This window comes from Canis aureus, chromosome 30 (genome assembly GCF_053574225.1).
Source record: "Canis aureus isolate CA01 chromosome 30, VMU_Caureus_v.1.0, whole genome shotgun sequence".
Taxonomy (NCBI): domain Eukaryota; kingdom Metazoa; phylum Chordata; class Mammalia; order Carnivora; family Canidae; genus Canis; species Canis aureus.
The window spans coordinates 30,920,555-30,944,633 of NC_135640.1; the positions used below are offsets into that span (position 1 = coordinate 30,920,555).

Here is a 24,079-nt window from a genome sequence, read left to right on the forward strand (position 1 = left end):
GAACGAGAGGTTGTGACTGACCCTGGGGCATTACAACCTTGTATTAAAAGACCATTCCAGCAGGTTGAGAAAGGGAGAGGTTAGAGGAGAACGTGAAAGGAAATAGAGTATTGTTTCAGCTAAGAAGAAAACAAGAGTCCAGCTCTTATTTTTATAGACTTGTGTGGAAAAGCAAACTTGAAAAAGCCAAGTGAGTGAAGAGCAGAGGTAAGGAATAAACTGCAGAAACGAGAAGCCACTCAACTCCTCAGGTATCCACAGATCCCACCTCTGATGCCTCAGAAAAGTGTTTCCACAAAGGCATTCTCACTTCCCAGCTCCACCGAGTCACACCCCTTGGCCAGCTGTACTCGGGTTTCCAAACTATTCAACATCAATCTTCTAGCATAAAACTCTCCAAGAAACATTTTGAGTGGGAAGGCAATGGAAGAGAAATGAGAATGTTTCTCTCTGTATCAGAGGTGGGATTCTGGGAAGCCAACCACTCCATTTTTAGGTAAAAGATTTTGCCATCACAGCATTTGAGTTTGAAAATATAAAATTTCCCCATGTGAAAGTAGTTTTTTTTTTTTTTTTTTAAGTCTTCTCTTAGAGGCAACCTTTTTGGTTAGATATGAGAGGAGGTAATATAAGGAAAAGAAAGACTTAAACATCTACGAGATTGAAGGTGTTTTGGGGGGGCAGAGGGAGAGGGGGAGAGAGAATCTCAAGCAGGCTCCACACTCAGCATAGAGATCAATGTGGGGTTCAATATCACAATCCCAGCATCATAACCTGAGCCAAAATCAAGAGTTGGACGCTTAACCAGCTGAACCACCCAGGTGCCTTGAGTTTGTTTGTTTTAAAGAACTTCCACAGGGACGCCTGGGTGGCTCAGTGGTTAAGCATCCACCTTCGGCTCAGGCTGTGATCCTGAGGTCCAGGGATGGAGTCCCACATCAGGCTTCCTGTGAGAAGCCTGCATCTCCCTCTGCTGTGTCTTGCCTCTCTCTCTGTCTCTCATGAATAAATAAACAAAACCTAAAAAAAAAAAAAAAAAAAAATTCAATTCTGTAAGTATAGGTGATATGAGATCCAACTGAGGGGTAGGTGGGTATTAAAGGGGGATTAACCATTAGCTCATGGCAAGCCAAAAGGCCAAGGTGGCTAACAAACACAAACCAAAGACTTAGTTATAACATGATGGGCATCCAAGGCTGTCTATGAAGAATGAGGCAAAATAGTGAATGGAAGCCAAAGGAGGAGAATGTTTCCTGATTAGAGATGTCCGTGAAGAGGTTCTTATGATCCACAGTGACCTCTCTATTACCCAGAAATCTGCACATAGAGACTAGATTTAACATCAGAAAACAAAACAAAACAAAAAAACAAAAACCAAATCTCTTTCTTGACACTGTCCTCTATAAGCTGGGTATTGGGATGGTGTTTGTGACCTAGGTGGACAAATGGAGATCACTCTTAAATCTAGAGAGAACAGTGCTACACGGGGTAAGGGGGTTGCAGACAGCAACTTGTTTTTATCTAACACTAGGGTTCTTGGACACAAAGAACTAAAACAGGAAGTGACTGAAGTGGAGGCAGCATATTTCCCCACCTCCACACCAACGCCAACAGGCACACTCATCGTGCTGCCAGAGATAACAATCGGTCTTCGGGTTTGAAGGTGAATAAACCCTGCTATCTCTGCTCTTAGCTGAGACACAGCTTAGACTTCGGCCTCCAGACCTCGATATAGTGTCAGACTCCATGCCTCCAGGCTGCCTTTGGCCTTGGACAGTACAGAAGAAAAATCCTCCTCCATGAGAGCAGCGACTTTGACTTTATTTCCCATTTGTCACACTCTTGCCATCTCTGTGCATAGTCAAGTGCAGGCTGCTCTTCTCCACGGCTGGGAGAAATAACCTGCATAGGTAGCTTGTACGTCAAGAACACCCAGAGCTAAGCTGTACCGAGACACAGAAGGAGGTGACAAGGTAGGGCACTCCACCATTTCCTTGGCCGCTCCAGTCAGCAGCCTTCCAACAGAGCAGACACAAGGCATTACATCTAAGTTCAACTGACTCCGACGTTTTGGTCTTTGACATTCGACAGGTATGATTTTGCCACTGCCTAAAAATTCCATAGCAAGAAGAATGAAAGGAAGGCAGGTTCTGATCCCTACCTATCTGTCTGATGTGTTTATGGTAAGTATGGTGGGTTGAAGAGTGTCCTCCAAAACTCATGTCCACCCAGAATATCAGAATGTCTGACATTATCTGGAAACAGGGTCTTTATAGATGTAATGAAGGTAAGAATCATTCTGAATAGGATGGACCCTAAGTCCAATGACCAGTATTCTTCTAAGAAGGCCATGTGAAGGCCATGTAAAGGCACAGAGACACACAGGCAAGAAGGCCACTGACCACAGAGCAGAGATTGGAAGGATGCAGCCACCAGCCAAGGAGTGTCAAGGACCACCAGCAACCACTGAAAGGTAGGACGAGGCAGGGAACAGATTCTTCCCTCAGGCTCCAGAAGGAAACAACCCTGCCCATACCTGGATTCTCAACTTTCCATTCCCTGAACTATCAGAGCGTAAATTTCTGTTGTTTTTAATCACTCAGTTTGTGATAATTTGTTACTATAACCCTAGGAAACCAACACAGGAAGCAAAAAATGTAGGTTAAAAAAGATCCTCTCCAAGTAGAAAGAGTTGAGGTTTCACAAGTAACCCAGACTCCAGTGAGGGATGCAGGTAGGTTGTGGTAGAGAAGAGTGGATCCTGGATCCCTAGGTTCCCAACTTCTGCAGAGATTTTTCCAGGAATGGGATCAAGATGACATCCACTTTGAAGGAACTTTGCATGCTCAGGTGAGAGCCAAAGGCAGCTGTGGCCACTGTAGCACAGAGGGGTGTTCCTAAAGGCTCTGCTAAAGGAAAACCCCTAGGACTCCCACACCATCCTAGATGATAGGGAAGGACAATTATATCAAATTAGAATGGAATTTCCCACTTGCCCCAAAGAAATGGGCTCAGAATCAGGTTTAAAATTCAAGAATGTGACTTTTCATACACACCTATATTTAGAGAATAATATCCATATTCCCTAGAAGGGTTTTCAATGAGACAGCATTAAAAAAACCTTCACAGGTGGACTCTTTGGTTGTTCTCATCCACCAACCAGAGAAACTCCAAGGGGATTTTAAGAGGCATGCACAGACAAGACACTCAGTGACTTACCTTTCTTGGACGCTAATCCAGTTTCCTTTACACTATTCACGTAGAGCCTTCGAACACCATCTTCTTCCACAGAGGAAAGTGAAAACCCTAGAAAACACAAAGACAGAATGGTAGGGCTCACACCTTCTGAATGTTTACCAAACAACAGGAAGTACCTGCTGTGAACTACGTATGTTTGATGTTTTTGGTTACAGTTTGGAGCGATGGTTTCTCCTTGTTTGGATTATTTTAAAAAGCAGAAAAATGTATTTTTGGATGACTCTAAAAAAAAAAAGTCACTACTTGTAAAAATTAATAATACCAGGTACGATGTCTATCCTCACACCACCTACCCGTCAACTCAAGTGGAAGAAATCTATTTTGTTTGACCTTACTTGCTGGTAAATGCCATCGCTTTATCTTTTTCGCTGTCCCCTCCACAGCACAAACAGAATGATTAGCTTATCGGACCTGGGTCCTCTGGACTTTTCTCAGCCAATCCTTGTCCTGGGATATTTTACAACTGAACAACTGCATAGTGTGTGTTCAGTCATATGTATTGCTGTATAGACACCAGTTTAATTTAACAAAATTCTGCAAAAAGGGATTAAGTAGCAACTCACTTACTTTATATTGAAATGGATTGATTTCACATTCTGCTAGTGTGTGATCATAAGGTTATCTCATTACCTGTCCAGACTTCCAGAGCCCAAAGCCCATTAGCTAGTTAATCTTGGGGTTGCTACACCTTTCAGGAAAAAAAAGGCAGAACAAGGCCCTGAGCTTCCAGGTGGTTTGGGGATCTGAGGCGCTCCGGATCCTATGGCTACAAGCCCTGGTCACCTGTTTCTAGACAGTCTCATTAAAACCTTTTTCTGATCAGGGTGCCTGGCTGGCTCAGTCAGTGAAGCATCTGACTCTGATCTCAGTGGCATGAGTTTGAGCCTCACTCTAGGTGTAGAGATTACTTAAAAAACAAACAAACATCCATCAGTGGAATGTCCCAACCACTACTTCCTTTGCCTTAAGGAAAAGATTTCGGCAAACACCCCTAAAAGAGTAATGGGAATGAATACAGTTGTAAAGATCTGACATAGTTTCAGGTCTGGGTGAAAAATAATCCCATAATATAGGTACTTACTTATGGCTGAAGGCAGAAAAAAAACACAGTTTTTGTGTTTTTTCTTGTCTTTTTCTTTAAAAACACTGTTTTAAAGAACAGATAAGCAAACAACAACAGAATGGAATGAATAATTACAGGACTGGTGCCCGGGGAGTCATCAGGACTTTTCAGGCCATGTCATAACGAATATGTGTTTTTCTATTTAGTTCACAGGACCAGGAAATAGATTCCCACACACAGACAAAACTACCAACTGTCCTCGCCCACTACAGTACCATAACTCCTTCAGATGGGGACAACACAAGCCACGCCCCGAGGACTTTCTGGTCTTCATTTTACTGTCTTATCTTGAATTTCATTCTTATAGCAGCTTGTAACTTTCAGATTACATTTCAAGAAGCTCCACTCAAGTAAAAATAATTTTATTTTTTAAAGATTTTTGATTTATTCATGAGAGAGAGAGACAGAGAGAGAGAAAGATAGGTAGAGAGAGAAGCTCCCTCCCAAAGGGCGCCTGACTTGGGATCCCAGGACCCAGGAATCACGACCTGAGCCAAAGGCAGAGGCTCAACCACTGAGCCACCCAGGCACCCTTGTAGTCAGACTATTGTATGTTGGTGCGTGCTAGTAACTTTTACTAGCAATATACACTGAGCTCAGTATACAGCAGGAAGCCACACTTCTGTGGGTGCCAACATTAGATACCGATGCGCTGAATTTAGCATCCTTGGTAGTTCTGGGGTCAGAGGCAACCAGGTCTCTTCAGATTGGGGGACTCCTGAACTTCTCAATCAATACGCTGTAGGAACACCTTACGCCAGCATGAACCAGTCACTCAGAATAAATGGTTGAGCTGAGGTTACCAGCCACGTGCAGCAGGCTCTAGAAAGTGAAATCCAGGAAAGAGGCACAGCTGGCTGCTGACAGTAATGTAAGGACAGAAACTGAAACTAAGCATTGAGAACCAGCCGAGTGACCCTGCCACACCTCCAAGCTTTTGCAGTTTACAAAAGCAGTGGTGGTCCACACCGGATTGAAAATGAAAACAAAACAAAAAACCCTGCTTCTTTACCAGATAGTTTGAGAAGCACTGCTGACAAGACTTTCTGGGTTGATGCCTGATGCACTGCAACAATGGGTTCAGTCTTGTCAATAAGAAAATATATAAAAACAATTTTGTGCTCTGTTTCATGGTCCAAATACCAGTCCATCTTAAGAATTCCATTTCAAGGGACACCTGGGGGGCTCAGTGACTGAGCGTCTGCCTTCGGCTCAGGGCGTGATCCTGGATCCCCAGATTGAGTCCTGCATGGGGTTCCCTGCAGGGAGCTGGCTTCTCCCTCTGCCTATGTCTCTGCCTCTCTCTCATGAATAAATAAATCTTTAAAAAAAAAAAATCCATTTCAAGAGCTTTAAATTCAGCCCTCTCTTGCTTCTTGCTGCTTAAAGAGAAAAGAAGAAGAGGCACGGTGCATCTTCCTCTAGAGAAGCCAGACCCTTATTTATAGCCCTGCTACCAATTACTGCTTTAATTACCAAGGTCACACTTCTGATGCATAATTAGCCCTTCACAGACATTAATTCCTTTGCCGTCAAAAACATCCTCTTGGTTTATGATGTCTTTGGTTTTAAGGTCAAGAAGTAAACAGCAGGAAGGTGTAATGCAAGTGACCAGGGTTCAAAATTAGGCTCTCTTCATTAGGCCAAATGGTCTCGGGAGCATTCAGGGATGAAGACTGGTGGCCCGTGGAGCGATCGCAGAAAGCTTCTAGTCTGCTCTCCCGCTGGCTGTTCGGTAAGGGATCTGAAGATGTTCACATGCTAAAAAGCCAAGTGACTTAATTCAGAGAGAAACTGTAAATGAGCACAGACGATAGGCTAGTGTCCTTCCCTCGGTTGTCTTTCTAGGTTCTCTTCCTTGGCACACAGAGCAGGGCTACGCCTCTCTGCCCCTCGCTGGGAGCTGGGGCCCTGGGGCTGCTTTAACACAGCTCTGTGAGGGCACCAGCACCTGGCTTCCCAACGTCTCTCTTCCCCTCTGCCAAGAGATGGACAATGCCCCAGGTGGCAGCTGCTGCTGGCCTGTGTCCGGGAGTGAGGACAACATAGAGAGTCCCGGCCAACCCACAGAAGATGCCTGGTGAATTCAGGAAGCACATTTCCCTGCTTTGAGCCCCCTTGGCCAACCTCACCACTCGTAACTAATATCGTGGTACGGGTTTCCCCACGTCTTTTAACTCCACTGCTATTCAAATCACACAGTGTAAGGCTAAGTAGGCTTAAACATACGGAAGGGATTATATAGTCAACTACGCCAGGATGCAGGCAACTGAGGGGAAAAGCGTCAACACAGCAACCCTGACTGCTCTCCTTTGAAAGGCCTGCCTGCTTCCAAGTTTGGCCCCTGGCTGGCATCTGGGAACTCGGATGTTGGGTGGGTTCCCGACAACACTAACGAGGCTCGCTGGGCCTTGAATTTGTACAAATAACATGGTTTGTGCTCAACACCTGCCTTGCCCCTGGGAGTCTGAAACTTTGGAACATGCTAGGCCAAGGGCATCTATGGGACTGGGCGCGGACAAACTTCCCCACGAGACAACAGCTCCCGCGCATTATCAGCTCGTTGCTGGGTTCTGGGGAATAAGGACGCCCCGTGTGACTGGGGGAGGACACTTGGAAGCCTGCGCCTGTTTTCTCAGACTGCACCCCATGTGCCTTTCCCCTTTATTAGGCCACTCTGTACAGTTTCCCTGTGTTAAGCCATCCATGGTCATGAGTAGGACTATTCGCCGAGTCCTCTTACTGAATCCGCAAATCTAGGGGCAGTCTTGGGGCCCCCCAGCTCAATGCCAAAAAGAGTTGTTTTAACATTATTTGAGGGGGAAGGGGGAATAATGAGTATACTTGAGGGAGAGAGGTGTGACACGATCTATTCCCGATACAGGCATTTCCTTTTTATGGCAGTTGGACCCTGATGATTAAGGTTATGAAATTCAGGCTGAAGTCTCCATCGTACCCACAGTAAATATCTCTTTTTTCCCCCGAGATTGGCTGCTCTGCCCCACACAGAAGCCAGATGTGCTATCTGTTTTAAATAGGCCCCAAAAGAATTTTACTAAATTGTAAATAAGTGCATGTTTACACAGGAATCGCTTTATCTTGAAAAACACCAAAGATCAAAGGAAAATAAACGTACCATAATTATCACTGGCCGTATCTGACTTCTCAATCTGGATGTTCTGAGTGACTTTTGGACAAATTTCAATTTCTTTGTACAGCTGAAAAGTGACAAAGAGGAGTCTGATTAGGAAGGCATTATAAATAACTTATTAGGAATAGACATCGTCTTGTAAATCCTTTTTTTCGCAATTTGCTAAATAAAAAAATCTCCAGGAATCAAAAATCTCCAGTCCTTGGGCAGCCTGGGTGGCTCAGTAGGTTAAGCATCTGACTCGATTTCAGCTCAGGTCATGACATCAGGGTCATGAGATCAAGGTCCCCCAACCCCTATTCAACTCCGTGCTAGATGTGAAGTCTGCATAAGATTTTCCCTCTTCCTCTCCTTCTGCCCCTCCCTGCCTAAAAGAACTCTCCAGTACTGAGGAAAAAAATTATTAAAATCAGGAAGAGGCTATAAAGATCTTGACAAGAAATTCCTAGGAAGAGGAGAAATCTCTGTGCTTCCATTCTCTTCTGCTCACAAACCATTTCTGCCCAAAAGGTTCATAGTAACACAAGTAGGTGGTGACAGGAATGCCCGAGTGGCTCAGTGGTTGAGTGTCTGCCTTTGGTTCTGGTCCTGGGATCGAGTCCTGCATCGGGTTCCCCTCAGGGAGCCTGTTTCTCCCTCTGCCTGTGTCTCTGCCTCTCTCTGTGTCTCTCATGAATAAATAAATAAAATCTTAAAAAAAAAAACAACAACAAATAAGTGGCCACAAATTAGAGCACTGAAATTGACAGAAAATTATATAAATGCAAGATATTCTCTTTTAGCCACGGGATTATACCAAATTAGCTAGAAAACTAAAGCACATGAATTAATCAGTTCTCTAGAAACCCAAGAAAGCCTGGGGGGAAAAAGATAACAGAAAGCTAGAGTTCACACACCAGAAAACGTATTTCAATTTAATATCCTTCATTTTCACTTGGAGGTACCAAACCTTACTTCTTAGGTAAGCAAGTCAAAAGCTATTTCCAAAAATTTGATAAACATTCCAAAACAAAGAGATGTGTCAAAGCTCATATGGAACTTAAAAAGCATCATTCGATTTTGAAATGAAAATCTATCTGTGCCAACATTAGTAAGAGAAGGCTGTCCTTTAGCACGGAAGGGAAGTCTTGGTGGTTATCTAAGTTTGCTCCCATCTCTCACCACAAGGTCATTCCTCAGGAAATAACGTAGTTCCAGCAAGTAGAAAAGAACCGTGGTTTCCTTCTTTTCACTTATGGCAGTTGACAGGTGGGAGAGGGGACCCCAATGCTTGGGACTCAAGAGCCCGGGGGCTGCTGTAATAGAAAGCCAGGGAGCAGAGGCCTGAACACTGACCACACATCCTGGGTCCTCGAGAACACCTAACTTAACGCAGCCTCTGACAAATGCAATGTGTTAGTGGCCATCATTTAGTGTGTGTGTGTGTGTGTTTTAAGATTTTATTTATTTATTCATGAGAGAAACACACACACACAGAGAGAGAGAGAGAGAGAGAGAGAGGCAGAGAGCAGGCAGAGAGAGAAGCAGGCTCCCTGTGGGAAGCCCGATGTGGGACTCGATCTCAGGACCCCAGGGTCATGCCCTGAGCCCAAGGCAGATAGATGCTCAACCACTGAGCCACCCAGGTGCCCCCCCTTTTTTAATATACTTCAGGAAAACTGTTCTCACAAATACATTTTACACTCAGAAGAAATCAATTAGAAACCTGATCTTTAGTCCAGAAAATACAATTGCTGAAGTGATAAATACCAAATACAGGAAAGTTTCATGCCATATTTTCGAGCGCCATGGGATGCTCAATAAAATGCTCTGGACTGGGTTCAACTTACTTCAGGCCTTAGGTTTTAACTTTTTTTTTTTTTAATTTATTTATTCATGAGAGACACAGAGAGAGAGAGAGGCAGAGACACAGCCAGAAGGAGAAGCAGACTCCATGCAGGGAGCCTGACTTAATCCCTGGACTCCAGGATCACACCTTGGGCTGAAGGCGGCACTAAACCACTGAGCTACCCAGGGATCCCCCAGTTTTTAACTTTTCAAAAATTTCCTCGAGAGCCGAACTCCTACCCTAGGTGGCAGTCTACCACCGTGTGTTCCAATCATCTCTGCAAAGTTCCAAATAGTTTTCGACGGATCCAGTGGGAATATAGCTTTGTGAATAATCTTTCTATTCTTTCATAATATTGCCTCCTACTTGTCTTTGGATTGGTGTGAAAGCTGCTGTGTCTTTTACCAGACTCAGACAATAACTTAGTGTAAATCTAGGTATAAGCCCCTTGGCCACAGTCCTTTCTTAGGGTAGTAGACGAATATCGTTGTTTAGTGAAGAGCACTAATAAAATACATAAAAAACCTCAAGAAGGGTCTGTCCTTGAAGATATATTTTCAACGCAATTACACTCAATGTCTGAAATTGGAAAAGCTGAAATTTCGTACTTTGAGACGAACTTGTTTAACAGCGAAACATCATACACATTCCCCTTATTTCATTAAAGCAATGATGTCACAGGCTTTCCCTCTTTTCTTTTTTTTTTTTTAAAGATTTTATTTAAAGGAGGTACCAAAGGTACCTCTCCTCTTACAGAGGAGAGAGAGAGGCAGAGACACAGGCAGAGGGAGAAGCAGGCTCCATGCAGGGAGCCCGATGTGGGACTCGATCCCGGGTCTCCAGGATCACGGCCTGGGCCAAAGGCAGGCGCTAAACCACTGAGCCACCCAGGGATTCCTGCCTTGTCACTTTTCAAATACCAGATCAAAAGATCATCAGATTTAGGAAAACACTTGAGCACCAGGTATTCGAGTTATCATGAAATCACTGTAATTTCTTACAACATCTCCTTTTGCGTGCCCTGGTCCAAGCCAGCATCAGCCACTGCCCCAGCTAGAGCTCACTAGCTCCCTGCCTGCTCTCAGCGACTTTTCTTATGCCCTCTGGTCCACTGGCCACACATCAGCCACATTGAGCCTACTAAGACAGAAGTCCACTAATGTCCTTTCTCCCCTGGGTTTCCTCTCTCACGTAGGACCTGCATGGCCCATTCCTGGTCCCCTTCTCCTCCCTTCCTGTATCCTCTCTCACCCTCTAGCCAGCCCCCTCCCTTACCCTACCCACTGGCTCTCCTCACACACAAGTAAACCACCTCCACTCCTGCCACCCCTCCCCCCCAGGACCTTACCCAGCTTTGTTCCTTCAGCCTAGAACACTTCCCTCCAAAATACCTCTATGAAAAAATAAATAAATAAATAAAAAACAAAAACAAAAAAGCAAAATACCTCTATGACTCATTTTGTCACCTCACTCCCTGTTCAAACATCAACCCAAACACGGCTAAAGGAGCGGTACTCTCTGCTTCTGGATGCCCCATCTCTCTCTCCCCTTGACCTAACCTTTTCTTTCCAAGCTCTTCACATCCTCCTAAACATTGCACATTTACATGTCTTTATGCAAAAAATTTACATATTTTTATATCTGTCTCCACAAACTGGAATATAGTTTCCACAAGGAGCAGAGATTTTTCCATCTTTTTTTTTAAGTAGGCTCTATGCCCAACAGGGGACTTGAACTCATCACCCCAAGATCAAGAGTCACATGCTTTATGGGCTGAGCCAGACAGGTGGCCCTAGGAATAGGGATTTTTGGTTATGTACTCTGGTGCCTAGAACAGCTGCAGTGGTGCTGGGCACACATAAGTGCCAAATACATACATGCTGGACAAAGAAATCGATTTACCAGTGTTTCTGCAAACTCTTTATTCCCACCTGTCACTTTAAGAAAAACACATTTAATATGGGTTTTGAAAAGCTGGTGATTCCCTATTTATTACCATTCTATCAACTGGGCCTAAAATTAAGTATGAAAAAGTCTCCAAACTGGTACCACTTATATGTTAAAAGGTAACCAGCAAGCAGATGAGCAGATGACTGACTATTCATGGCCATTCATGAGCAAGAGGACCCTCTAAGCCACCAAAATAAACATACTAGACCCCTCAAATCCTTAAAATCTAGTACACACTTTTGCTAATAACTATTGGTCTTTATGACTAAAGAACATTGGGTAAAATGATGTCAGAGAATAAAACATAATGGGACAGTCATCTATAAATGAGTTATTTTTCGGGAAACATCTTTGTACATCTGAACATCTTCATACATCCATGAGCTTCCCTGGTCTGTCAAATATCAAATGGAGGTGGGCTATGGGAACTAATTAACCATGTACAGTCTGATGCCTGCTCAGCATGGGTCAATACTCTGAAACCTGCAAACTCTAAAAAGCTTCCAAGAATGCTGTGTTCAGACACCCCCTGCCTTGGAATGACATCAGTAGCAGTTTAATGGCCTATATCAGGGATTGGAAACCAGGGACCCCTGGGTGGAATTCAAGGGGTCTCTGAACTTACACTTCTTTATAGTCACTAACCTGTAACTGAAACTTTAGCATTTCCTTCGATCCTAAATAAATGTAGGCAACAAATACAGCAGTCTTAGCAGTGGCTGTGACCTTGTCACAAGTAAAAAATAGTTATTTTCCAAACACATTCTAGTTGCCACTACTACCTCAAAGTATTATTCACGCTCGTCACTACTTCGAAACCCTGGTACCTTTCAGATCTAGTGCTAGGTCTTATTATTTACTGAGCCCAGAAAGAAGCACATATATTATCTATAACTTTAAGAATGCTTTTGATAATGATTTCCAAATAATTAAGCTATAGGCAATCCTATATCTTTTATTTCATGCAACTGAAAATATTAATCTGACAAGGGACCTAGAGGCTTTACCAACTTGCACAAGCTATCTTAAGAACAAAAGAAAAAAAAAAGAACAAAAGAGTTCAGGGGTGCCTGGGTGGCTCAGTTGGTTAAGCATCTGCCATTGGCTCAGGTCATGATCTCAGGGTCCTGGGATCAAGACCACTGTAAGGCTCCCTACTCAGGAGTCTGGTTCTCCCTCTGTCCCTCCCCTGATGCTCTCTCTTTTTCTCTATCTCAAATAAATAAAATCTTAAAAAAAAAAAAAAAAAAGGAAGAACAAAAAAAAGTTCAGAATCTTGGTAAAAATAGAGATGTGAGTAAGCAATACTCACTTGCAATCCGAACAATAACATTAATGAGTCTATGGCATTCGCTTCCTCAGGGATCTCTGAGCTGGAGACCTTTTGCAATGAGCAAGAAAGAATACCATGTTCCCTTTGCATTTTAGATTCTTTTAGACAATTATAATTAGAACACCTGTCCAGCAACTGTAGATCAAACAGACTAAGCTTGGCACACCTCCATCTCCCATATTGGATGAACCACAGGATGGCCAAGACTCAAAAATAATAAGTGAGTCAATATAATTTCAAAAGATGTGTCTCCTGCACCTACTATGTGTGAGATACACGGGCCACAGAAGTTGTTTAGGTACAACATATGAAGGTCATGTCCACCATGGTGCAAATATGCGGATGATCTAATAGCTATTCTAGTCTTATCAGCAATGAACTTTTCTTTTTTAAGTAAGGAAGAGGGTTTTTGTTTCTTCTGCTCAGAGAGAACAAAATTGGGGCTCTTCCACATGCCAGAGGAAAAAATAAGTAAATAAATCAGCTACTCTCTGTGAAAAGTTCTCTCTTCTATTAACACTTCATTATTTAGGCGATGGTTGAAAATAGACTCCTCATTTTGATCTTCTTCCATTGATTGCGTGGCACGGAAAAGAACTATGAACGCACCCCCTCTCTTATTTCATTAGCAAGACTTAAAGGGGCACAAGGGAGCATTTTTGGATGATGGAAATGTTCTAAGTTATGACTACAGCACTGGAAACAGGAGGGTGCGCGTTGGTTAAAACTCATTGAATTGTGGGTCTAAAAATCGACGAGCTCTAGTGTATATAAAGTGAACGTCCAAGAAGTTGACTGAAAACAAAATTCCCTACTAAATTTTAAATCACACTTCTCCTTTTCAGAGAGAGAGAGGCTATTGGGGTTTTTCAGTTCTGCTCTCTGTGGTGCAACCACATCTGAAGTCATGCTGTTATCATTTGAGTATCCGTGGCAAGCAGCTCGGTGGCCCCCAGAGGGATGACTAAGTGCAGAGAGCGAAGAATGAATTCCAATAAAGAGGCGCCTTGTTCCCAAAATGTCTCTTTCCTGGAACTGAAAAATGTACCACTCGGCTAACAAAAAAGGAACTTGTCGCTGTGTTGTTACCATGACCACCTTTTATTGAGCATCTACTATGTGCACCATTATCTCTAATCTTTACAAAATCCTAGAAATTAAGCACAGTTGGGCCCTTGAACAACAGGAATCTGAACTACATGGGGCCACTTTTATTTACATAGATTTTTTTACAGGACTGCACATGTATTTTCTTTTCCTTATGACTTTTTGTTTTTGTTTTTTAAAAAAGGTTTCATTTATTTATTTGAGAGAGAAAGAGAGCAAGCGAGAGAGCATGAGCAGGGGCAGAGGGAGAGGGAGAAGCAGACTCCTTCACTGTGCACGGGGCCCAATGTGGGGCTCAATCTCAGGACCCTGAGATCACGATCTGAACCGAAGTCCACTGCTTAACTGACTGAGCCCCTCAGGCACCCCTCTTTATGACTTTCTTAATAACATTTTCTTTTCTCTAGCTTACATTATTGTAAGAATACAGTACACAATGCATATAATATACCAAATATGTATTAATTGACTGTTAATGTTATCGGTTAGACTTCCAGTCAATAGTAGGCCCTTAGTAGTTCAGTTTTGGGGGAGTCAAAAATTATACTCGAATCTTTGTGCAGTTAACACCCCTAACCCCTGTACTGTTCAAAGATCACCTGTATATTAGCACCTCGTTTTTTGCCAATACCACAAAATTTGTAAACAGTAAGGACGCTATAAAACCCAGCTATAGTTTAGAACCCAACTCCCATAATGAAACTCAAGCATACATAAATGTCCCCAGGAATCTATCTAAGTACAGTTACAAAAGACCGGGACATTTTAATCGCATGGCAGCTTTTTCACCCCACAGGATCCAACCTATCGGTTTCAATCTGCAGGTGGAAGTCACCCAAAACTGGAGTTAGTGCTTTTTTTCTGACAACAGCGAGCTGATCTTTGAGTCACCAATTTAAAAACCAAGGACTGTCAGAGCTGCAAGGAAAGCTAGGAATAACAACTGAAATTCTGAGACTCAGCTCTGGATTTCAATTTTTCATGATTACGTTGCCTTGCTCCTTGCATAAACAAAGGTGGCATTTCTACTCGGCAGACACATTGTGATAAGTACGGCCATCCCCACAAACTTTAGAGCTCCAAATGAGGCTCATTTATTTTAGAATTCATTCCACTTCACCAACCACAATTAGCACGAGCACACATATAATTTAAAAATAATCTCCTACAGAATGTACTTGGACAACAGTCATAAACATTACCAGCTCATAAATGTCCTCCTCAGGCTTTGGAACGTAGTGTTGCATTTTGTTTTCTATTAGAAATTTCAGACGCAGGTAATGAGCAGAATGATCCAGTTGATGTGTCTGGGACAAAAGAAAGGAAAAAGAAGAGACAATGTCTGTTCAATGGCAAATAAGAGTAATTAGCGTACCACTGACATACTATCATGTACCCCCCGAGAATCATAGAGATTTCTTACTAAGGAGGGGGTAAGGTTCCTATACCTCTTAGAAGGTTTATGTCTAAATCTCAAAGTCTAAAAGCATTTTCATTGAACAGATGAATAATATTCCATGGATAGCTTATGAGTTCCACAGGAATGACTGAGTCACATCTTCACTTCTACTGATCTGAGTCATTATGCTCTTTAACACCGGTTTTGCAACAAAACCCATCAACGAGGCCCTTCAACAGAATTCCAAACCTACAAAGGTGATTAAAGAAGAAAAGTAACAGAAAGGCAAGGAAGTATTCCTAGTGATAGAAAAAAGCTATGCCCTGGCAAAGTTGTTTTTCTAACCACATGGGGACACTGGGACAGTTGTTAACAGTTCATTTGCAGGCAAGTCAGTGTGAAGACAAGGCATTTGGATTTTGGTCTTATTTATATACACCCCGAGTGAGACTCCCTCCGGGGGCAGTGCAGACGGGCATGGGTCCAGCTTTGGAAACACACTGAATGACTTGCCCAAAGAAAACAATTCTAAAATAGTTAAGGATTGAAATTTCCAGGCCTGCTCCTTTGGTCCAGAACAGGTCAACTGATTTTTCCCTTCTAGAAAGTCCTCTTTGATTTAATGTTGCGGTAAAAAGCAATAGAGGCAATGTAGTTTTGTAAATAATCCTCAGTATATATTAATGAAGATGCAAGAGAAAAAAGTAAGAAAGTGCTCTTCAAAGAAGGTTACATAGCAGCCTGAAAATGTATTGATAGAAAATGTTTAAATCAAGTCTTTTTTTTTTTAAAGCATTCTTATCTTTTAGAGATTCATCCTAAAGTACTAGTAGATAAAGATATGATGTCTGCAATATGCTTCCAAAATAATCCAGAGCAGGGGTTGGAAAGGAGCTAGTAAACAGATGAAGCATAATTCGGTAATCATAGAACCTTGGCGATAAATACGCAGGAGTTTATTACATGAATCTCTACTCTTAAATAAATTTGAAACTTTTCATAAATATAAAATCACACCAAAAGCTCCACTGGTGAGAATTGTTTCAATAGAAGTGAAACTGATTTTTCACTGGTTTAATCTGCTTTCTATTTACTCTGCCCATCCCCCCAAAAACATTTTAAAGACCGAAGTAAGATCATCCCAACCATTATTCCAATAATAATCAATCACATCTAACATAATCTTAGGTCTGCCAGACACCATGTGAAACACTGTAGATATAGAAAATAATAAGACATAAATGCAGCCTTCAGGAGTATGTATGACTGTGGGGAATGGGTGTGCAGAAAATGGAAGATAGGGTGGTGGTGGCTTTGCTTTAAAAAAAATATATTTTATTTATTTATTTATTCATGAGAGGCACACACACACAGAGAGGCAGAGACACAGGCAGAGGCAGAAGCAGGCTCCATGCAGGGAACCTGGTGCGGAACTCAATCCCGGGACTCCAGGATCACACCCCAGGCTGAAGGCGGTGCTAAACCGCTGAGCCACCGGGGCTGCCCTGCTTTTTAAAATAAATATACGTGCAAAATTGGCATCCTGCGTTATTATCAAAGCACACTTCCAGAAAGCACAAATGAGTTCGTTCTAAACACCCAGCAGAATGATAAAGAAGTTTCGATCAGTGATTCTTAGGAACCCCCAATCACACTGCATCCTCTTCCTGAGTAAAGTGACCATCTGAAGCCCACTGTGTGATCACCACTGAGCCTGTGTACCTTGATTTCAGGCTCTGTCTGTATTGGAAATCAAATGCTCAGTGTCTGACAGACCCAGATGACTGGTCTAAGATAAAAGAGTGTATGGGTAACCCAGAGAAGCGTAAAACAGGCAAGTTTTAAAGTGTGCCATCTATGGCTTGTGGGAGAGCTGCTGAGACAAACATCAACGAAATAATAATATTTAGAGTAATATGATAAGGAAAGTTTCCCTCCAGAGATAGAAGCTGCAAATGCTTCCCACCTACCTAGGTCCTCACTGAAATCTTTAAGTGGAAGAAAAAATTTATTTCACCATCTGTTTCTGACTGAGGTAGGCAGGGAAGAGAAATGAAACTCCATAGGGTCTTGGTTAACAGGAACAAATCTATTTGGCAACCTGACTGTCATCATTAATAAACACTCTGTGGACACTCCCAGTGAGGCTGCCACTTAGACAGTCTTCTGGAAGTCGGACCCAAATAGCAACCTCACCTAAGAAGCTTCTGGTTCCTGAACCCTCAGTGTGAGAGACAAATGGCCCACGGTCAGGCACCAGAGATGTTAAGATGGTCCCGATGAAGACTAGAGATTCTCATCACACCTTAAATGCTACTGTGCTGAAACATTTACACAATGTACAGAGAATGACAAATGACAGCTGTCAAAGTACCTCACTTAACATAACACAGCAAAGACAACAAGAGAGTGATAAATACGATAGTCATGAGACTGATTCTTGCCACCCCCTTTACCACCATCTTTTTCAAATTTCATTAAGTTACAATAATGTCTTGATGATTTAGAAAAATTAAAATGGCACATGCAACAAAGGAAATTTTAAATGGTCTTCCTTGTAACCAAGGCATCCTTAGATTGGTCAGTAAGCAGTTACCCTAAAAATGGGACGTTGGATCAATATACCAGAGTGTCTATCATTTTGGTAAATATTTCTCGGTTATAAGCCCTCACTGGTCATGGCTGCTCCAACTTGAAGGCAAAATCCTAATGAATTAACTGATGAATTACCTCATTCTAACGAATTAAATCAGATCATCAGAAGCCTCAAGAAGAATTTTATGCTTCCCAAGTATCTGCAAGTCAATACCAAAGCAGGTCGAGCAAATTACCATGTTCACAATGCATCTTTGTGCAAAAAGAATTCCAAATATCAATGAATATTTTAACATGGCAATTCTAAATATTTGGCCTGCTGTAGACTTGTAAAACATTCAGGAGAAAGCTTCCTAACTCAAGAGAGATTCAGTGAGGGAAAAATTTAAGTGGTACCAATTTGTTTCTCGACGTACATTTACTTAAGTTATTTACAGAGTGTTTGATTCATTTTGAGGCCATGCAGCCACAAGTTATACCTAAAGATAAATATTACCATAGAACAAGTACTAGTTTAATTGGCATTTTTTTTTAATTTGCATCTACTTCAAAGAATGAAAAAGGAAAATACAATGCAGCTTTTTTCAGTAAATACTTTGAGCCAATTATGATAATAATATGATCTTTCAATCCATTAGGGTTTGCTCTTCCATTTCTGCCCAACTTCTCAGGGAAACATAAAAGCATGCAGTTATCACATATAGAAGTCCATGCAAATGCAAACACACACACACACATGCACGCACACACACGCACACGCAAGTGCTACTACGGAATTTCCAAAGATATTTACTCTCTCCTTCAAGGTGACTTTTTTTTTTTAAGCCAGTGGTTATTAGAATAATCAAAGTCATAAGCCAACATAGTGATGGCATGAAATAAAACTGATCTGAGGGATACATGTGAATTACATCAATTAAGTATGGGTGAGTGGATTTTTGGCAATTATTTTGATAATTGCAATGATCAGAATATATCGAAAACCCACAGGCCAACGTGGTTACCTGCTACATTTAGCAACAATCTTTTTCGTAACATCCATAACATGAACTGTACATGAAATGTAGATCTTGAAACATTTACTATACCAGAACTTGACTGGTGCTCGGATGGCAGATGACAAACTGATGTGAAATGATGTGGATCAGATAGGATAGGAAAGAGAATGAGCTGAATGCAAGAGACAGAAGAAAGAGATTGATTATTAAATATTAGAAAAAGCATCCATCACCAACGTTGAGAATGACAATAAAGAAATAAGAGACAGACATTCTGACAATCACCTTTTTTTTTTTCAGTCCCTCCTCTGAGAGCAAAAAACACTCACCATTAATTAGATCATTAATAACATGTGGCACTGTTTCCCCATTATCTCTTCCCCTCTTAAGAGTAAAACTGGCTCCACTAATTACAATAAAGTGTTTTCCAAAGAAGAAGCCAGCTTTAGAAGGCACCTGGCTCTTAGCACACTATATAATTTATCCTACATGGGTGCTTTCCCAGAGACCATCAATTTCTTAAAGTGCACACAAAAGTTTTCCATTTTTAAACTCGTGACACTTATTAAGCTTGTTCCACACCATACTGTTTTTGTCTTTATTTCTACATTTGGTGAAAAAGAGCTGAGGATCCAAAGAAAATTGGGCAGGACGGCCTTCGGTTGTTAGAGAAAGGGATGAATGCCCTCAAAATGCCATCAAAAGCCTTTCAAGTGACAGAAATAAACACTTTCTAGGGTTTACAGATCCGACTTGCTCTCTATCTAAAGATGGTCCCTAGTCGCTGTGACAATATTCCTCATTCCTTTAAGTTTCTATCAAGGCCAAAGCTTGAAAAGTACCTAAAATTGGGCCCATCACTATTTTTTCCCACTCACTGTTCAATTTTCGACCAATCAATGGTCATCGGAAAACTGTGACCTACCCTTCAATCCCTAATTCTGTCTGAGGCTGATGCATACAGGAGGCACTAAAGCAATGCCATCCCCCAGAAGGACCCCCCAGAGTTTGGCTTATGAAAAAACAAAAACAAAAACAAAAACCCGACAGAGTCCTACTTTTGACACCTACAGCTGCAGTTCTGAGAATAATTCCCATAGCTCTGCAGAATATTAATGGGTCTCTAAAGAATCGTGCTAATCTATAAATAAAAGAATGCAGAAATCCTCAATAGACCAATTTTGTTAAGTAATTAAAATGAAAAATGTGAACAGAAACACCATTATCTTCAAAAAGCTGGAATTCACGTACGTGAAAGATTCAAAGCATGAAACAGAGTATCATTATTTTTAACACCTATGTGGGGGCTGGTTTTAGCTTTGTCCTGAAACAAATGGCCCTTCTCCATTTCTTCCACATCAGGCTTATTTGAGCCAGACTGTTTCATTTCTCCCACTCATAGAAAAGAGCCATATTTTTTTTTTCTTTACAAAGGCCCTAGTGATTGTTTTCTTTAACAAATTCAAAAATTGCTGATTGTAGAATTAAACAGAGACAGCACTAAGGTGCTTGTTCTGGTCGTGAAAGTTAGTTAGTGTTTAGAAACCATTGTGTTGAGTGAGGAGGTCCTAAAAATGTCATTATACCCATCCAATTTCTTCTAGGGCAAAATTATACCAGAAAGGTTTCCACTTGCGCGTTAGTGGCCCTGGGGAAAACCATCACACTGTCTAAAGAATATATTCTAGATTCTTCTGACCCTTCTGATCCTTCCTGATGACTGACCTGGTACCGGAGGAAACACCCAGGCTCAGAGCAGCCAGGTAGTTGTGGGCCCCGTCTCTCCCTTGCAATTGCCTATGATGTCTCCAGGCCAGGAGCTGTGACTCTCTGAGCCTCACCTTCTCCATCTGTATAATGGGGCGGGGTGAGGGTGGGGCATCAGTGTTTTCTCAGGTTTAATTGGACTACTAAATAAAACTATCAGTGCTATCAATTGTGTGAAAGTAAAAACAGGCACATGAGAAAAGCTCTTTCCTTTCCTCTTTTGCTTCCCTTTCTCAAGGGACTTCATCCGGCTGCCTTTCAGGGGCAAAAAATATAAAACCATGTTGACCTTGAAAAAGATTTGGAAGTTTCTCAGCTTAAACTGGAAGCAGAGAGAGTGAGCTCAGGCATTTGTCACACGCACACAAAAGAGGCTAATGATGTGTTTTATAGGAAAGGGAGTTTCCCATCACAGAGGTCACACATATTTATTTCAGTTTCTCCCTACCCAGATGGCCATGGTGTGTCCATTGCTGTCAAAGAGCAGGTAACACACAGTACACATACCATTAAATACGTGTGTGTGTGTGTGTGTGCGTGTGTGTGTAGAAAACGGAAGGGAAGGCAAAGACCAGAATGTCTGCATTATTACTTCTAGATCTTGTAAGGGTACGTATCATCTGCTTTGTTCTTTACCTAAATTTTCTAAAAATTTTTGCAATGAATAAGCAATACATTTATTATAAACCTATGAAATATACATATTCAAAGAAGCCACTGAAAAAGAATCCCTGTCCTCCCAAGGCCAAAGAACTGTCTGCCACTTATTATACATATGATCACAAAGGAATCCAAAGCTGCTCTGGGAGAAAAATGGAGGTATACTTGGAATGCTTTCCTCTCTTGCACTTTCTCAATTTCCATGTGTGCCATGGAAGATGCCTCCAGCCCCCACTGCTCTTCTCAAGGAAACGACCCCAAGTACTTTCATATCGTGCAGATCAGAAATAACCCCAAGTACTTTCATACCTTGCAGATCAGCTCCAGGGTGTCCCGGGCAGTGTCGCCTGGCCGGACGACTGTCAGGGCTGGCTGATTATTTGGCAGACAGAACCAGGACGGAGTGAAATACTCATGGACCCAAATGTCGCAATCAGGATTGTGCTGGTGGACGCTGGGCAAGACCATTTCTTTTTCCCTCTACGGTAAGAAATAAAGTTAGCCGGGCAACAATAGTCAGGCTTTGCCATCTTAGATTCCTTGGATTGTACATGGGGATTAATTATTTCCATGAAAATGGCCCAGAGCAGAAGTGGTGGCACTGGTTAAGGAGAGAGGGGAATGTTCAGAGACAGGAAGAAACCACTGGGGAAAGAGCTTTAATGGGGAGGAGAGATTTCTTAGATACAAAGCAGACCGTATACCTGGTCCACGGCATCCATAGGTGGGCACTGTGTGAGCGGGTACCAAAATTTGGAAGAAAGAAAGAAACGGGTCATCCATTCAGCTCAGCATTCTTGCTAGGATTTCTTCCACAAACCCATCTTAAGTTAGATAGAGTAGGGCATTCCTACAGCAAGAATGTCTACTGGGTGAGACAATGAGGCCTCAAGGAAACTTCTAAAGAAAAGACGCTCTAGCACTACATATTTACAGGTAGCATCATTTTTGTGCTTGCATTTGACGTCCAGGACAGCTCCAGGAGGGAGACAGTACCGTTCCCCAGCTGAGGTTAGGAGACCCTCAGGCATGGGCTTTGTGGCCTTCTAAGGCTGTTGCCATACTCCACCCTCTCCACTACTCTACCTGAGGGCCAGAGAGCAGCATCAAGTTTGTAAGGAAATGGGAGAAGACGTGTCTTACATACACATTCAGCAGCTGGATTAATCTAAGCGAGCTAAGCTAAAGCACCCAGTAGCAATGAAACAGGAGCCCAATCTCTTTGAAAGAAGCAAACAAAGAATGATGTTAGATTTCAGCAATGAAGCAAGAATACTGATGGGCAAGTTGTACTAAGACAAGACTTGATTAGTGGTTCATAACCAGGCCACTGATCATTAAATACATATCTAAAGGTTACCAACAACAAGGCTCGTATTCACAAATTACGAGAGAAACAAATTTCCAAACAGAGGTTGAGAGGTAGCCATGTAACAACTTCCATTCATAAAAAGAATGGATCCCAGCATGGGTGAAATATTTTTGTAAAGGTACTAAGCTAAATTCAGTTGACAAGACAGTTTCAGCTCTGGCTTTGAAGGATATCACCTTTGCAGATAAATTGAACCCCTAGGAAGGAATCGGCAAAGAGCAGTCAACTTGGCTGAATCCCATTAACTAAAACTGGAATCTTCCTACTGCTCCCATGCACGACATTTTTTCTTCTTTTTAGGATTTTTTTTTTTTTTTTTTGTATATGTGCTGCCAAAGCGAGCACTTTAGGATTTTTATTTATTTGACAGAGTGCAAGCACAGGGGAGGGGCAGAGGGAGAAGGAAAAGCAGACTCCCCACTGAGCAAGGAGCCACATGGGGCTCGATCCCAGGACCCTCGGATCATGACTCAAGTGGAAGGCAGTCGCTTAACCAACTGAGCCACCCAGGCGCCCTCCTCATGTACCATGTTAAACAAGTGTCCCTTAGCACTGGATCAACCCAGGCTTTGCATTGAACCAGCTCTTTGAGATCAAGGCATTCTAGCCAGCCAAGAAGTGGAATAAGGAATGATCTCGGAGAAACAGAAAAACAAAAGGGACACAAAAATCCAAAGGAAAAAACAAATGCAGGTTCCAGGATCTGTGTGCCTGGAGAAGATATCCTAACATTAAAAGTGAACTAATAATAGCATGCAAGATGAGTTACCTCACTTCAGAAATGGCTTCATTAACATCAGAAACTATGCTTGGATGGCACATAGATACAGTGATTTAATTACACCAGATCTCATCAGAGAGAGTTTTTCAAAGAGAGGGCGGTGGATGGGTATTTCCAAGGACAGCTGCCTTGGCACCCACGATGACATAATCCAGGAGTAGTCTGAGTATGAAAGTGAGAAAAGGCCTGCCCCTGGCCACCCTTTTCTCTTCCCTATCTAGTGGCCGGAACTCCCCATCACACCCTGGTTTCAGAGGCTGAACTCCCATCTAGAATGCGGGGCTGTGTTACTGCTGACCCTCCATCGCCTGGTTGCATGGCAACCAAGAGCTGAACTCCCTGTCATATTGATTCCGAGTCCGAGAACCAGAGGATCATTCCAAGGTCACATTATCAACATCAGAACCCCCTGAACAAAGAGGTTGCTGGTATCACTACACGAGGGTCTTTAAAACTAGGGATGTCCATTTATTTAGAGTCTGAAAAAAAGTGGCCCAGGGAGAAAAAAAAAAATCAATATTCTTTATGGGCTTTCAATCAGAGCAGTTTGACAACCCCTTTTAAATCCAAGCACAAGGTTGGAACAAGTCTGTGAATCTTTAATTGAATACTTGTCTTCAGGAAGCAAATGCATTTTTTTTTTTTTAAAGAATATACTATCGGAACAGTTCTTTGAAATTAAAGGGAACAAAACAGCATGTGTGGGCAGAGAGGGAGGGTAATAAGAATTCACCTCTTGGGGATGAAAATTGGATAT

At 42.2% G+C, this 24,079-nt stretch overlaps 1 protein-coding gene across 7 annotated transcripts in view; it reads right to left on the reverse strand.

Moving 5' to 3' along the window:
• Positions 1 to 24,079, reverse strand: part of TIAM1 (TIAM Rac1 associated GEF 1) — a 378,364-nt gene that overhangs the window by 58,773 nt on the left and 295,512 nt on the right. For all 7 annotated transcript variants that reach the window (XM_077878962.1, XM_077878965.1, XM_077878964.1 and 4 more), the window contains 4 exons: positions 21,479 to 21,649; positions 14,953 to 15,057; positions 7,518 to 7,599; positions 3,220 to 3,306 (listed from right to left, as the gene is read on the reverse strand). In XM_077878962.1, the coding sequence (XP_077735088.1) occupies positions 3,220 to 3,306; positions 7,518 to 7,599; positions 14,953 to 15,057; positions 21,479 to 21,649 (445 nt within the window). The remainder of the gene's footprint in view (positions 1 to 3,219; positions 3,307 to 7,517; positions 7,600 to 14,952; positions 15,058 to 21,478; positions 21,650 to 24,079) is intronic.